This window comes from Lygodium microphyllum, chromosome 7, assembly GCF_053477565.2.
Source record: "Lygodium microphyllum isolate KBCC chromosome 7, Lygodium_microphyllum_v1.1.10, whole genome shotgun sequence".
Taxonomy (NCBI): Eukaryota; Viridiplantae; Streptophyta; class Polypodiopsida; order Schizaeales; family Lygodiaceae; genus Lygodium; species Lygodium microphyllum.
This window is the reverse complement of record NC_141141.1, coordinates 138,638,281-138,650,845: the sequence shown is the minus strand read 5'-3', so window position 1 is coordinate 138,650,845 and position 12,565 is coordinate 138,638,281. Positions and strand designations below refer to the sequence as shown.

General features: G+C 40.2%; 1 protein-coding gene across 1 annotated transcript in view; it reads left to right on the top strand.

Annotated features, from left to right (window-relative positions):
• Positions 1-1,406: 1,406 nt before the first annotated feature.
• SWP (RNA polymerase II transcription mediator) overlaps positions 1,407-12,565 on the top strand; it is a 69,332-nt gene continuing 58,173 nt past the window's right edge. Inside the window, exon 1 of the mRNA XM_087682036.1 lies at positions 1,407-1,805. Within this exon, the coding sequence (XP_087538162.1) occupies positions 1,587-1,805 (219 nt within the window). The 5' untranslated portion in view covers positions 1,407-1,586. The remainder of the gene's footprint in view (positions 1,806-12,565) is intronic.

Sequence of the window (12,565 nt, the reverse complement as noted above, 5' to 3'; positions counted from 1 at the left end):
TGCATAAATAGTCTTTGAAGTTATAAGAAATTTATAAATATTATATCCTTCTAAATTTTCAATTTTAAATCAACTTTTATTTCACAAATTGGAGAATCACCTTCTCCAATCACTCAAAATTGGAGAATATTCAAAAAGGAAAATTAGAGAAACATCATTTCAAGAAAAATTCACAAGTATTTGAGAATCATCATTTTAAGAAAATATTACAAAATCAAATAATCACCATTTTAAATAAAACATGTGAATTGAAAAAATCATCATTCGATTTTTTTTTTCAAAAACCATCTTATTAGAGAGTTTTAGAAGCAACTTCAAAACTGGAAAAACACCATTTCAAAGTCTTGAAGACATTGGAGAATCACATTATAAAACTACAACCAATGCGTGATATGCCACACAAATGTATAGAACCCTTAATCTCATAGAATCATACATCACTTGCTAAATTAGAGGGTATGATACACCCTCCGATTAGAAGAGGAGTTCAAAAACATGAAACCTCTCTCATAGGGTGACAATTATCAATCTCTCTCTCTTATTAAAAACACAGTGCTATAGAAAAACAATTCGAAAGCATGAAAGAATTTGAACTTAAGCTAGCTTTATTAGCACTTAAAGTTAGCCTCTCTTTCTCTCTCAAAAGTGCAAGCAAATCATATATTCACCATCGATCCGAGAGTGTGTTTCTTGCGGTCTCTTGCCGCCTCCACGTCCATCTCCAAGCAACAGTGAAATGTAATGGAGCGAGGGGGGCTGATGACGACATCAACACTCCATACAGGCAGCTATAACATATATGACTGCTGGGTGGCCTATTGAATATGCAAAATGCAAGCTGCATGATCTAGACAACTGGTTAGACAATGTCGATAGCAACTAGGCAACATTCAAGATTGCAAAACACAACAATCAATGCATAAAACTAATGTAGAAGATCGAGGATAGCAAGGCACCATGCCAAGTGTCTAATGTGGCAAACTTCAAGGCTGAAATGGCAAAATGCAGCAACGTACAGCACGATGACAACCTCTAGAATGTCAGAGTGTCAATGGTGAGCCATGATGAATCAGATGTAGAAGGTGCAGAATCAACAAAATAAGGATTTGCTGATAATGCTGCCCCCCCTCCCCATTGTGTGTGTCTCTTTGTAGCTATACTTTTTCTCATAGGCATCAAACAGGAAGAAGATGAAGCAACAATTGTTTTTAAATTACAAATTACAAATTTAAAAAATACCTAGAAATGGCACGCTCAAGATTGAGAGATATCTAGATTTTCAAATCTCCTTGCATGACTTTTGTTCACCGATTTGGGACAATGGGCTTGAAAACTCGTCCTTCGCTAAAGAGCCGGGCCAAAAATGCTTTAAAGGGAAGATCGCAGTCTAATGGATGTGATTAAAAATGTGCTGCGTCTAAACCAAGCCAAATCGACGGGAGAAAAGAGCTTTCTCGCTCGCTCTCTCGCGATCGTCCAAACGCACTCCTCCATGGAAACATACGACAGGGGAAAGTAAATACACGCGATCCATCCTTTCTGTAAGGCCAAACACCAGGAGCTCCAGCTCTCTTCCGTTTTCTGCAATGGCGGACGTCTTCGGGTTCCAGCAAGGCCAGCAGACAGTGGATTTCTCTGTCCTAGTTAAGAAGTCCGCTGAGGCTTCCTTTTCGGCTTTCAAGGACCTCTGTGCTGTCGGGCCTGAGCTTTCAGACACAGAAAGGAAGATAGGTTTGCTCAAATTCATCAACAAGACTCGCCAGCGCCTGCTTCGCCTTCTCGTGCTGGCGCGATGGTGTGGTCAGGTTAGTCCATTTATTCGAGAAGGGGTACCATTCTCGTTTCGATTTATCATGGGAGTATTGAGATTGGCACAGTGTAAATGATGTATCCGTTATGGCTTGTCCTTATGATCAACGCAGCATAGCATTAGCAATTTGCACTCCACATGCTCTTTTTAGGAGTCGCGCTATGTGGAGATATCAATCTTAGCATTTGACATACACTTATTAACACCTGTGATTACAACTAATTGGGGCACCTTTCAGCTTCTTATTTTCACCTGTGACTACTATCAACCGGGGCACTTTTTAGGTCTGATAATGTATACTCAACTCTGTACACCTGCAGGACATTCAATTGTTATGTGATTTGAGAGATACTAGTGTCTTGTTGGCTGGCTTTGTTTCCTAGGTGCATAGGAATACATGTTTATAAAAGCCATCCGAGTAGCATTCTGCTCCACATTTCCTGAAGCCAAAAGACAAGCCAGTCTAAAGCCATTTGCTAATTTGCTAGTCAAAACCATCATCATGACTTTTGTTCTTTCCTTTTTGTGATATGGAGCTGAATATGTTCATTGTGTCTACATGTAATCCAAACCACCGATCTTCCTCATATGGTAGTTGGAAGGAAGATTCTTGTTAATAGAATGTCCTCATGAACTAAGCATGGCTTTGTCCAAGTTGTCCCTTGTGAAGGTTCTTATACGAGGGTTTTGGTCCTAGAACAAGCTCAATTCATCGTTCTTACATCAACCTTGGATTTGTAATATCCAATGGTAGCTTGTCACACCAGTCAGAAGAAGTACCATTTTCTGAAAAATCTTCCTTGCTTTCAATTCAAGTGTGTGAGACAGTATATGTGACTTGGCTTATGCTTAAGCACCTAATTGAGCCAACATCTTGAAACTGATCACCAAGGTTATAAACAACAGGGCAGCTGCTGACTGAGGACAAAAATGATAGCTGGCTGGTGTGGGTGATGAGGTTGATCAGCAGGGCAGCTAGTTGGAGCGGTGAACACAGCTGTCTGGGGCAGTAAATGCAGTCTGCCAGCAGCTGGAAACCGTCGCCAGCAGTAGTGGACATGCGCTAGGTGGAGGGACTCCAATTGATGATGGTTGGACTGCAGATGCTGATGGTCTGCAGGCTGGGAATAGGGTGGTTGAATTCCTGAATGGATCCCGAAACGCAGAAAGCAGCTTGCTGACACACTAGCAAATGCAAGTGAGATAGTCGGATCTGATGCTAGATAGGTAGAAGAGAGAGACTATGGTGAAAACGCAGCTGTCAGGAGAGAAAAGACAGCAAATGCAGGCACCTAGAGTGATGATGACAGTTGGGAGAGTGACACTGATGGTTGAGCGGTAGCTGGAACCTGCAAGTGCAGCAGTAGGGCTGATGTGGCAGGCTATACGATAGTAGTGGAGTGATCAGCAACAGTCGCTTGGCTGACAGCAGCAAAGAGGGCTGAAAACAGTCATGAATAGTGTGGAATGGCTGGACAGTAGGTGTCTGACAATAAAGGGTGATGATGGGCTGCTCCGGCTGAGATATCCTCCGTGAACAGGGTGTGCACAGCAAAGCTCTATTATGTGCAATGTACAAAAATGAGATTAAGGCTGAATGGAGGGCAGCGTGCCTATTTATAGAAAATTTGGGTCCTCAACAGTCTAGAACCTCTCCCATTTTAACTTTCTCGAATTGCTTCCCATTTTAGAAAATTTACATTAAATAAGCATGTTTTGGGGCTGTTTAAGAGGCTAATTAGTATGTAATGCATATTTTAGCTCAACAATTGTGCCTTCGCATTCTTGACTATCACAAGATCCATTTGCTGAGATTGAGTTTTGGGCATGTCTATGACACTTGGTTAGCATTGAAGCCCTCTTTTGAGATCAGCACAGGCCCATTTCGACTGCCTTGGTGGTTGACTTTTCTCCACTCTTCCAATTGGGAAGGGTAAGGTCTTTATTCTTCATCCGTTAGATCCATTTATATGGTGGATTGCTATCCTAGCACTTCTCAACTAGAATGGAGCCCTTTGTTGAGGTTGAGATTTGGGCTTGCTTATACCACTTTGTTAGCACAAGAGCCCTCTCTCAAGATTGAGTACGGGCATGTCTTACATATCGCACGATTGATTCTCCTTTGGCCATATAGAGCCTCTCCCTGTTGAGCTAAAACATGCTTTATATTTTATTAGCATTTTTTAAGCAGCCCCAAAATATACTTAATGAAAAATGCAAATTTGGTGTGTGGTTTGAGAGAGTTTCAATGGTTTCCCAAAACCCTATTTTTGGGACACCCTTCAATATCTGTAAAAAGATGGATTGCCTACCATTCAACCTTATTGTTTTGTGCAGGTTTCTCACTCTACCATGTAGATTTCAGCCATTAGCAACCTACCATCAGTTGTTTAGCCATCACCGACTGCAGCCCATCACTATCCAGCTCTAGGCGGCTTGTTTTCAGCCATTGCCTTGCTGTTGAAGGTCTCCATTTGCTGTGTCATCATGGCACCTGATCGATTTGCATTTTTAGCATTTGGTATTAGGTGATAGGCTGCTGTCATCTCTCCCACTAGGTGATTGTTGCAATACTTGCATTTTTGCTATCTAGCAGACTGTCTACATCAGCAAACACCTCTCTTGTTGTCGCGTTAGTTCCCTAACACTGTGGTGATCATCGTTTGGTGTTTCTTGCACTCCGACTGGCGGTCACAGCACTTGGGATCTGTCTCAAGTGGACGTCACTCTCCGACACTGCATTGCTCTGCCCTTGGGCATTTTGTACACTCTTATATTCGTTTACAACATTCATTCACTTCCAAGTTTCTTCTCTCTACGTTTGTCATAATGTTTGAGTTTTGAGTTTTTGTGTTTTGCGTTTTGCGTTTAGAGTTTAAGTTTTGCTTGTCTTTGTCTGAGTCCTTGTGTTTCAGTCTTGGTCGTACATGCCATGTTTCCTCAGTGCAAACCCTAGCATATCTTCTCACTACCAAGGTTTAAATTTGGGCTTGCCTATATCTTGGCCACCATAGGGGCCCTCTCTAGAGATGGGGTGCGGGCATGTTCCATATACTAGATTGATTTTACTTTGGCCATTTCAGCTAATGAGTGTCGGTTCTACCTTCATCATCGGATTCTTCATGGTTCTTGGCACCACACAAAGACCAACTTTAGGCTCCTCTTTCTCTTTTAGCATCGACATCCATGGTTGAGAGGGGGTTTCTACTCTGTCTTGGTATTCTATAGGTTTTGGCATTTGTCTTTGACATCAACCTCCCTTCCTTGTGGCACCTCCCCTTTGCACTGCATGATCATTATCATCTTTGTAAAAGGGCCCTTGGGCTAGTGAATAATTTTCCCATGAGGAGAGTGTCCAAGTGGCACCTATTGCATGTGCATTCTCATCATGAGGTACATTAACAGTGATGTGGCTTTGCTAGGTGTTTTCTGTGTGATGAGCTAGGTATATATAAGTAATAATCAAGTGGATTCACACATTCCCTTGCAAGATGAGAAAAGGATGCATAAAGATGTAAAATGGTGGGAAACACTTGGAGCATGTGCCCCTAAAATGCAACAGTTGGCTATCAAAGTGCTTTCACAAGGCACATGTACATCTCCATGTTAGAGAAATTAAAGCACCTTTTGTCTCATCCAAACAAAGAGAAGAACAAGTCACTTCCTTGAGGCGTAAGGAGAAACTTGCCTATATCCACATTAAGTTTCATTGTATTTTGAAAATCAAAGAATGAGGATGGGAAAAGGTTGAGGTGACTCTTGAGATGCTAAACAAAGAAAAGGATAATGATAGGTTGCTTACAAAGAGGAAGAGTTAGGAATTGCTGTCCAAACACCAGTACTAGTGGTACTATTGTTGTGGATGACATTGATGATGATGGTGTTGATGAAGGCGAGGAGAATGATGGTGGTGAGAATGATGATGAGGATGCTGCATTGTGCTCATGATAGGCAACTATTTATACTTGTGGTTTGAACTTTGTTAAGTCTTTTTAAGTATCTACTGCCTACCATCTACATTTTAGGCTTTATGAATGGAGTTTACATCTATGTCACTTGCAATTGCTAGTCTAGACTTGAGTTTCGAGTCTTGAAAAGTTGGCTCATGGATACGAGAAGCTTCTATTTTGGGGAAATGAATGATTGACTCTTGACTTTTGAGCCAATTTGTGTGCATAATGAATTTAAGTTTTTACTCGACTTGTTGATTAAAGTACTCTTATGTGTACAAGTGTCTAGTATCTCTCATCCTCTGAGATACAAAAGTACAAAAAGGAAGGAAGGTGCTTTCTTTGTGGTGAGTTAGGGCATATGAAGCTTGATTGTCCTCACAAAAGGTAGGAAGCAAATGTGGTTAAAGATCCTCCTCCGCCATCCTCAAATTCTATTCCGGATGTGCAAGCTAACACTCATTTAAATGAGAAAAAAAGACAACTCTTAAAGGGTTGGGGGACACTCAACAATCAATGAGTTTTGATACTCTTTGATCCAAGGTCCACATATAATTTTGTGTCAGCAGATACTGTTGAAAGGCTACAAATTCGAGTGGATCGATTTAAACATACTTTTCTTGATTATTTGAATAAATATTAGGGCAATGTATGATTCAGCCCTGAAGTCCAAATCATACTCTATTTATACTTCCATACTCGTGGCATTTGATGTATGGTTGTCGCATGAATTTTTTTTGACATAGATTGATTAGGATAACAACCCATTGTGTAGGGGTTGGTGTGAGAGGTTTCTACTATTTTTGTATGTATCATGGGCTTAAGGCACTATGTTTGATCTTCAGTTGGGCACTGGGGAGAGGCAGCCCATTTTAGGGTTTTCCAAGTTGTCTCATGTCTCATTTTGAGGCTTTCAGGTTCTTCAGTCTTTTTGTATCTTGTTCCGAGACTTCTATGCATGATCCACTTCTCTCTCAGTTGTATGGCATCATCATGCATCTTTGGCGAGAGAGAGATTTAGAGGCACTGCTGTTGCTCATCATTGTGCTAGTGCCCTACTAGTATTGTAGTGCACATCTCATACTTCATCTTATGGACTCTGTTGTCCATCCATTCTGGGCTTCTCATTTTCATGTGTTTTTTCTTTATATTAGTGTTCATGCTTTCTCTTTAAGGCTTTTGATAATCTATGGATTTTCACATGATACCAGATGGCCAATATTTCTAGATTGCTTCCTGGTTTTGTGTGCTACTAGTGAAAGTTTCAGGTCTGAAACCTCCTTGATTTCTGCTGTTGCAGCCTTCCTACCTTGTGTTTCTGCTCCCTACCCCTTTCTCTCTGGCTGAGGACTTATCTAGCAGCTTGGTGACTTCAGCTGCTGCAGATGACCTGTTTTCTTCCTCCCGAACCTGTTCGATTCTGCAGTTAGTGCTGCCGTGATCTCATTTGGTGCTGGGACTGCTTCACCAAGGATCATCCATCTGTCACCCACTGTGCTGCACTATCCAAGACTTTGCATTTGTGGGCTGATTACCGGAGCAGCTAAGAAAGGTGTTTCTTTCAGTTTGAAACTTACGAAACATTTCTTAAAGTAAGAAACATTTCTGAGAGTAAAAAACGTGGGGGGGGGGGGTGGGGGTTTGGTGAGTTGGAACCCAAAACATGCTTTTTTTGACAAAAGCAGTTGGGCAATGTTATACATGATGATGATGATGTGTAATGAATCGTAAGGGCTCAAGATTTTGGATGAGAGACTAAATTTTTTTGTCATTTTGTTTAGTTATTGGATTTTGTGAATCTAGCATCTATTATTGTCTTGAGAGTTGATTATTATACAACTTTAGTCTCATTTATGAGTTATTTATAATATATTATGATTTATTCTCAATTTTGACATTTTGTTGGTTTGTTTTGAAACGAGAATCATGATGTTGCAACTTGACTTGGTTCATGTTGTAGATAGGCTATTTACATGTTTATTTTAATTTTCTTTATATGATATATATGAATCATAATGTTTGAGTTTTAAACCATAGTATAACTTGTCCAAAGACTAACTTTGACATAAGTGACAAGTTAATAATGGATCATGGATATGTAACGTATTATTCTCAATTGGCTCTATTTTCACTTAAGCTCAATTGGCCATTCTTTGTTTAAGAGAGAGTTCCATAGAGGTTTAGAACCTCTTTCCCTAGTCAAAACTATAAAAAATCCCTATATTAGAAAACCCGCGTTTCTTATTCTACCTCCTCTTGAAGGAAACTTATGCAATGCATTTATAACATTTTGTTTCTAAACTTTTCTGACATTTTTGGCTTCTATGTTGATTACTCTTGGTAACCGGTAAAACTAGGGTTTTCGTTGATACCCTTCAGTTTTGCATTTTTGTTCTTTCAATTTTCTCATGTATTGGTGGTTGTGATTTTTCATTGCATTTTCTTAACTGCTGATCCACCCTTTGTCCACTCTTGCTCTTGTGTACTTATGTGTATGAACTATTGAACTATTGAACTCTTGTTTGCTTGGGTTGATTTTGACCAAAAAGTGCCCTGGATCTCTTTCTCTATCAGCGATAAACTCCAAGGGCTTGACTACTCTACTTGGAGTACTATTATGAAGGCTTGGTTTGTACAAAAGTGGTTATGGTATATCGTCTCATTGGTTTGACTTCCCTCATTAATAGCCATCTCCACTTATATCTGGTTGAAACAAGGATAACTTCAAGAAGGAAGTTCTTGATAGGAACTTTGATGATGTTGTTGCATATTCGGTTCTTCTTTGGTCCATCCCCAAGGAAGCTTAGTAGCGGTTATCTCCTGTGAGACTTCTCACAAGGTGTGGATGAAGCTTCGCTTACTATACAAGACTTCATCATCCATGTGGATGTCACTCTCTATGGATATATTTAGACCCTCAAGTTTGAGTCGATGGACACTATTTAATCTTTTCTTCTTCAAGTGATGACTATCCAAGACTAGCTTCATAACAAATGAGTTAATCTTCTTGAAGCATATCTTGTGGGGTTGGTGTTGTACAAACTTCCATCCAGGTTTGATGTTGTGGCCAATACCTTGAGGGCTTAGACCTTGATGACCTTAGTTAGTTGTTATCACACGTAATCTTTGTTGATGGAGCATGAGTTTTTCTTGAGGCTATAAGTAAGGTTGCCATCTCTAGTTGGTGCTTTCGATGTTTGAGCTTTTGTAGTTGCAAATAGGGGTGGTAAGAAGAAGAGTGTGAAGTGGTTCTTTTGTAGCAAGAAGAGGTATCTTGGAATGATTGTGAGAAGTTTGTGGCTTTTCAAGGGAAGGGAAGAAAGAGCAAGGACGACTCAGGCTCTTCATCATCCTTCGACTTTGACTTTGGACTACGGCCAATGTTGTAGTGACCAAGGAATTCATTTTCTAGCCCTAGTGATGTTTCCATCTCTCTTGAGTTCTTGGGCTAGAAGGGGAATCTGAGAGTGTGGTGGTGGGGCTTGCCGGCCTCACCAGGACCCAAAGGAAGACTTGCCACATGCATTAGATTAGTTTGGCAGCTCAAAGTCTTGGATGTTCTCACATGGGGAAACACTTGTATGATTCGGTTGGAGAGTGAAATCCATGGTCATGATGTGCTTCTATAGAACATTACTGGGTGTTGGTATAAAGAGTTGATTATTTGCACTTTCTATGATCAAGGATTGAGCATGATTGATATCGACATTATTGTTTTTTCAAGGCACCTTGGTGGTTGCTTGATTAGGTATCCATTGTCCTAGTTGATTGGCATTGGTTGTATATATAATGATGTTACAGCTTTTGGTAGATTATTGTTGTGGTATGGAATATGGTGGTCATTTGTAGGGGTGCGTATGTTCCCCGTGATTGTATAATTGTCGTATTAATCACCCAGGATATGAGAGAGGGTGTTAGTTTAATACATATCATGGGCTTTAAGCACTGTGTTTAGCATTTCAGTTGAGTGTCGAGTAGAGGTAGTTGGGCCATCGGTTTTAGGGTTTCTCTTGTTGTCTTGTGTCTCATCTTGAGGCTTTTAGGGTTTCTTTAGTTTTCTTGTGTCTCGTCTTGAGGCTTCTATATATGAGAGATCTCCATTCCTCATGGTGATTCCTTGCTTGTGGTGTCGAGGGTGTAGTTTGTGTGAGAGTGCGCAACAGAAATAAATAGAAATACAAAGACAAAGAAATAGAAAGAGACTGTAACAAAAGAAAGAATGAAATCTGCATTTAACAAGGAATAATGCTTATACAAATAGGAAAGCGGAAGAAGAGTGATCAGTCCGTGCACGCAGCCCATTGCATCAGTGAGGGCACTAGATTAGGCTAATGATGTTGGTAGTACCAAGCATGGAGTGTGTACTTGTTAAGGACAAAAGATTGGAGAGAGTGAATGATTACCAAGTGGGGGGGTTGGCTATATATAGCCATAAATGCCCAAAACTAGCCAGCCTATTGAAACTAGCATTCCTCCTCGGATAGGGTGGTAAATAACGTGATTAAGCACTAATTATAACAAGCATAAAATTCACTTAAATTGAAAATGCACACTTTATCACTTTAATCTTGGATATTTGACACTCTATTAGCCCCAAAATTGGTGCTCCTTGTGGTATTACTTTATCATATATTACAAATGAAAGGAGTACAATGAGATCCTTTGATCTCCTCTGTTAATCCAAGTGCCTCTTGCTATCAAAACTGACCAGCAAGCCTCCAAACCAATGTGCCCCTTGGGGATTGGCCTTTATCTTACTCCTTAAAAGACAAATTCAGCCCCAAATTTAATATTGACTAGTTGGTCTCTTGAATCTCCTTGAAATTCCTCAATTTCAGCTACTGGAATTCAAGTCCTAAGCTCTCAATTTTGAGCATGCGTCTCGAGGCGGATGTCAAACACTAATGTCTATTGTAATTCAGGGTTACAGGAGAGATCGACTGAAATCTCTTTCATTGATGGCTCAAACCACTGGAAAATGTTGAGATAACTTGTGAAATGATTGGGGGATGAGAGAGAATATTGTAGAGAGAGAAATTTCAGAGTTTCATTGTGAGAAATATTGAAAAATTGCTACTTGCTCAAACAACCATGGAAGCTGTCACTCACAGCCTAGACCACCAGAAAGATTGCTGTCTCCTCTTGTATGTTGTCATGTGCACTAGAAGGACCTTGGTCTGTTGTCACTTATCTCGGAAGGGCTCCAATTTGCTATCTCTTGCTGTAAGACTTGTCCATAGTGGCTGTAAATCACATCAATAGCATCTCCTTGCTCTCTAAAAGCCTCATTCTCTCTCACAATGGTTGGAATAGATCACCAATCCCTAAAACGTTTTTCCCACTTCCATGGGTAAGTTTTTCCAAGTGACAGTTCTTAATAATTATTCTAGTGCTTAAAAAATTAATTCCACCAAGCAATAATTTAATTAATTAATTAATTATGGCTAGTCCCTAATGTTACCATTGATATTAATGGCTAATAAATTGGTCTAGGCCTAAATTTAACACGGAGTACCACCTAGTATTTGTCAAGTATAACTTATTACAAATTTTACCTTTGTGCACCTTCGGCGTCCTTGGGTTGTTACCATGAAATAAATGCCATGTGTATCATGTGCTAAATAACCTTGCACATTTGATTAATATCTTAATCAAATGTTATCGATAAGATTAGAGTATCTCTTAATTTCATATCCCATGATAGGCCTCCTTGTCTTAGAGCTGTGATAACAACCATACTCATTTGAATACATCTCACAGTGACTAGTACATTGAGTAGTGACCCCATGCTAGACATGCTACTAGCACAGTACCTTGGATGTATGCTGAATACATCTGAGATCCACTACATGCGAGAGTTCCACAATTGGCAGAATAGAAGTACTACCTCCGGTCCTTTCCCTTGAGCATCGGGCAATACTCTGGATCCTTGCTCTGCTGAACTTGATTGAGCTTGTAGTGATGGGTGCGTAGTGGTCCACTATGTGATGTTTAGTAATGGCAATGAGAGAGAGAGAGAGAGAGAGAGAGAGAGAGAGAGAGAGAGTGTGTGTGTGTGTGTGAGTACCAGTAGAGAATGAGAGTATATGTAAAGTACAAGTGCTAAGGGTGTGTGCACACTTGAGCACGTATAAAAGGCATATTGGTCTTTATTTCCAATAACCTTCCACCTAAAGGCAACGTGCCTTAGGCTTGAGAAAAGAATTAGCTAAGTCTAAGTATGTACAAAGTGGAAATACATATACTTTCCAATTTCCATCATTTGTCGGCAATGGGTAAACTCCTCTACCGGAAGACCCTTTGTGAGAAGATTTGTAGGATTATCATCTGTATGTACCTTGACAAGCTCAATGCTTTTATTGCCAAGTACATCCTTGATGAAGTGATACTTTACGTGTATGTGCTTTGTCTTTGCATGAAAGATAGGATTCGGTGCTAGCACAATAGTATGTTGGCTATTACAATAGAGGACAGGGGTATCAGTAATGCCAAGCTCTCCCACTAGATGTGAAAGTCATAAAGCCTCCTTGCATGTCTCATTCTGCCTTTGTAGTAGACAATGCAACATACTTTTGTAGTCGGGAGATCTAAGAAACTACTCCCCTGTGGAGTGAATACATACCTTGAAGTAGACTTCTTGCAGTCAACATGACCAGCATAGTCCACATTCATAAAGCCAACGGCAAATGGCTTTTGCTTTCCAAAGCTGATGCACGAATCCTTTGTGCCCCTAAGATATCTCATGATACCTTCCAATGCTTTCTACCAGGATATGCCATGTACCTCCTCCTAACCACTTACATCA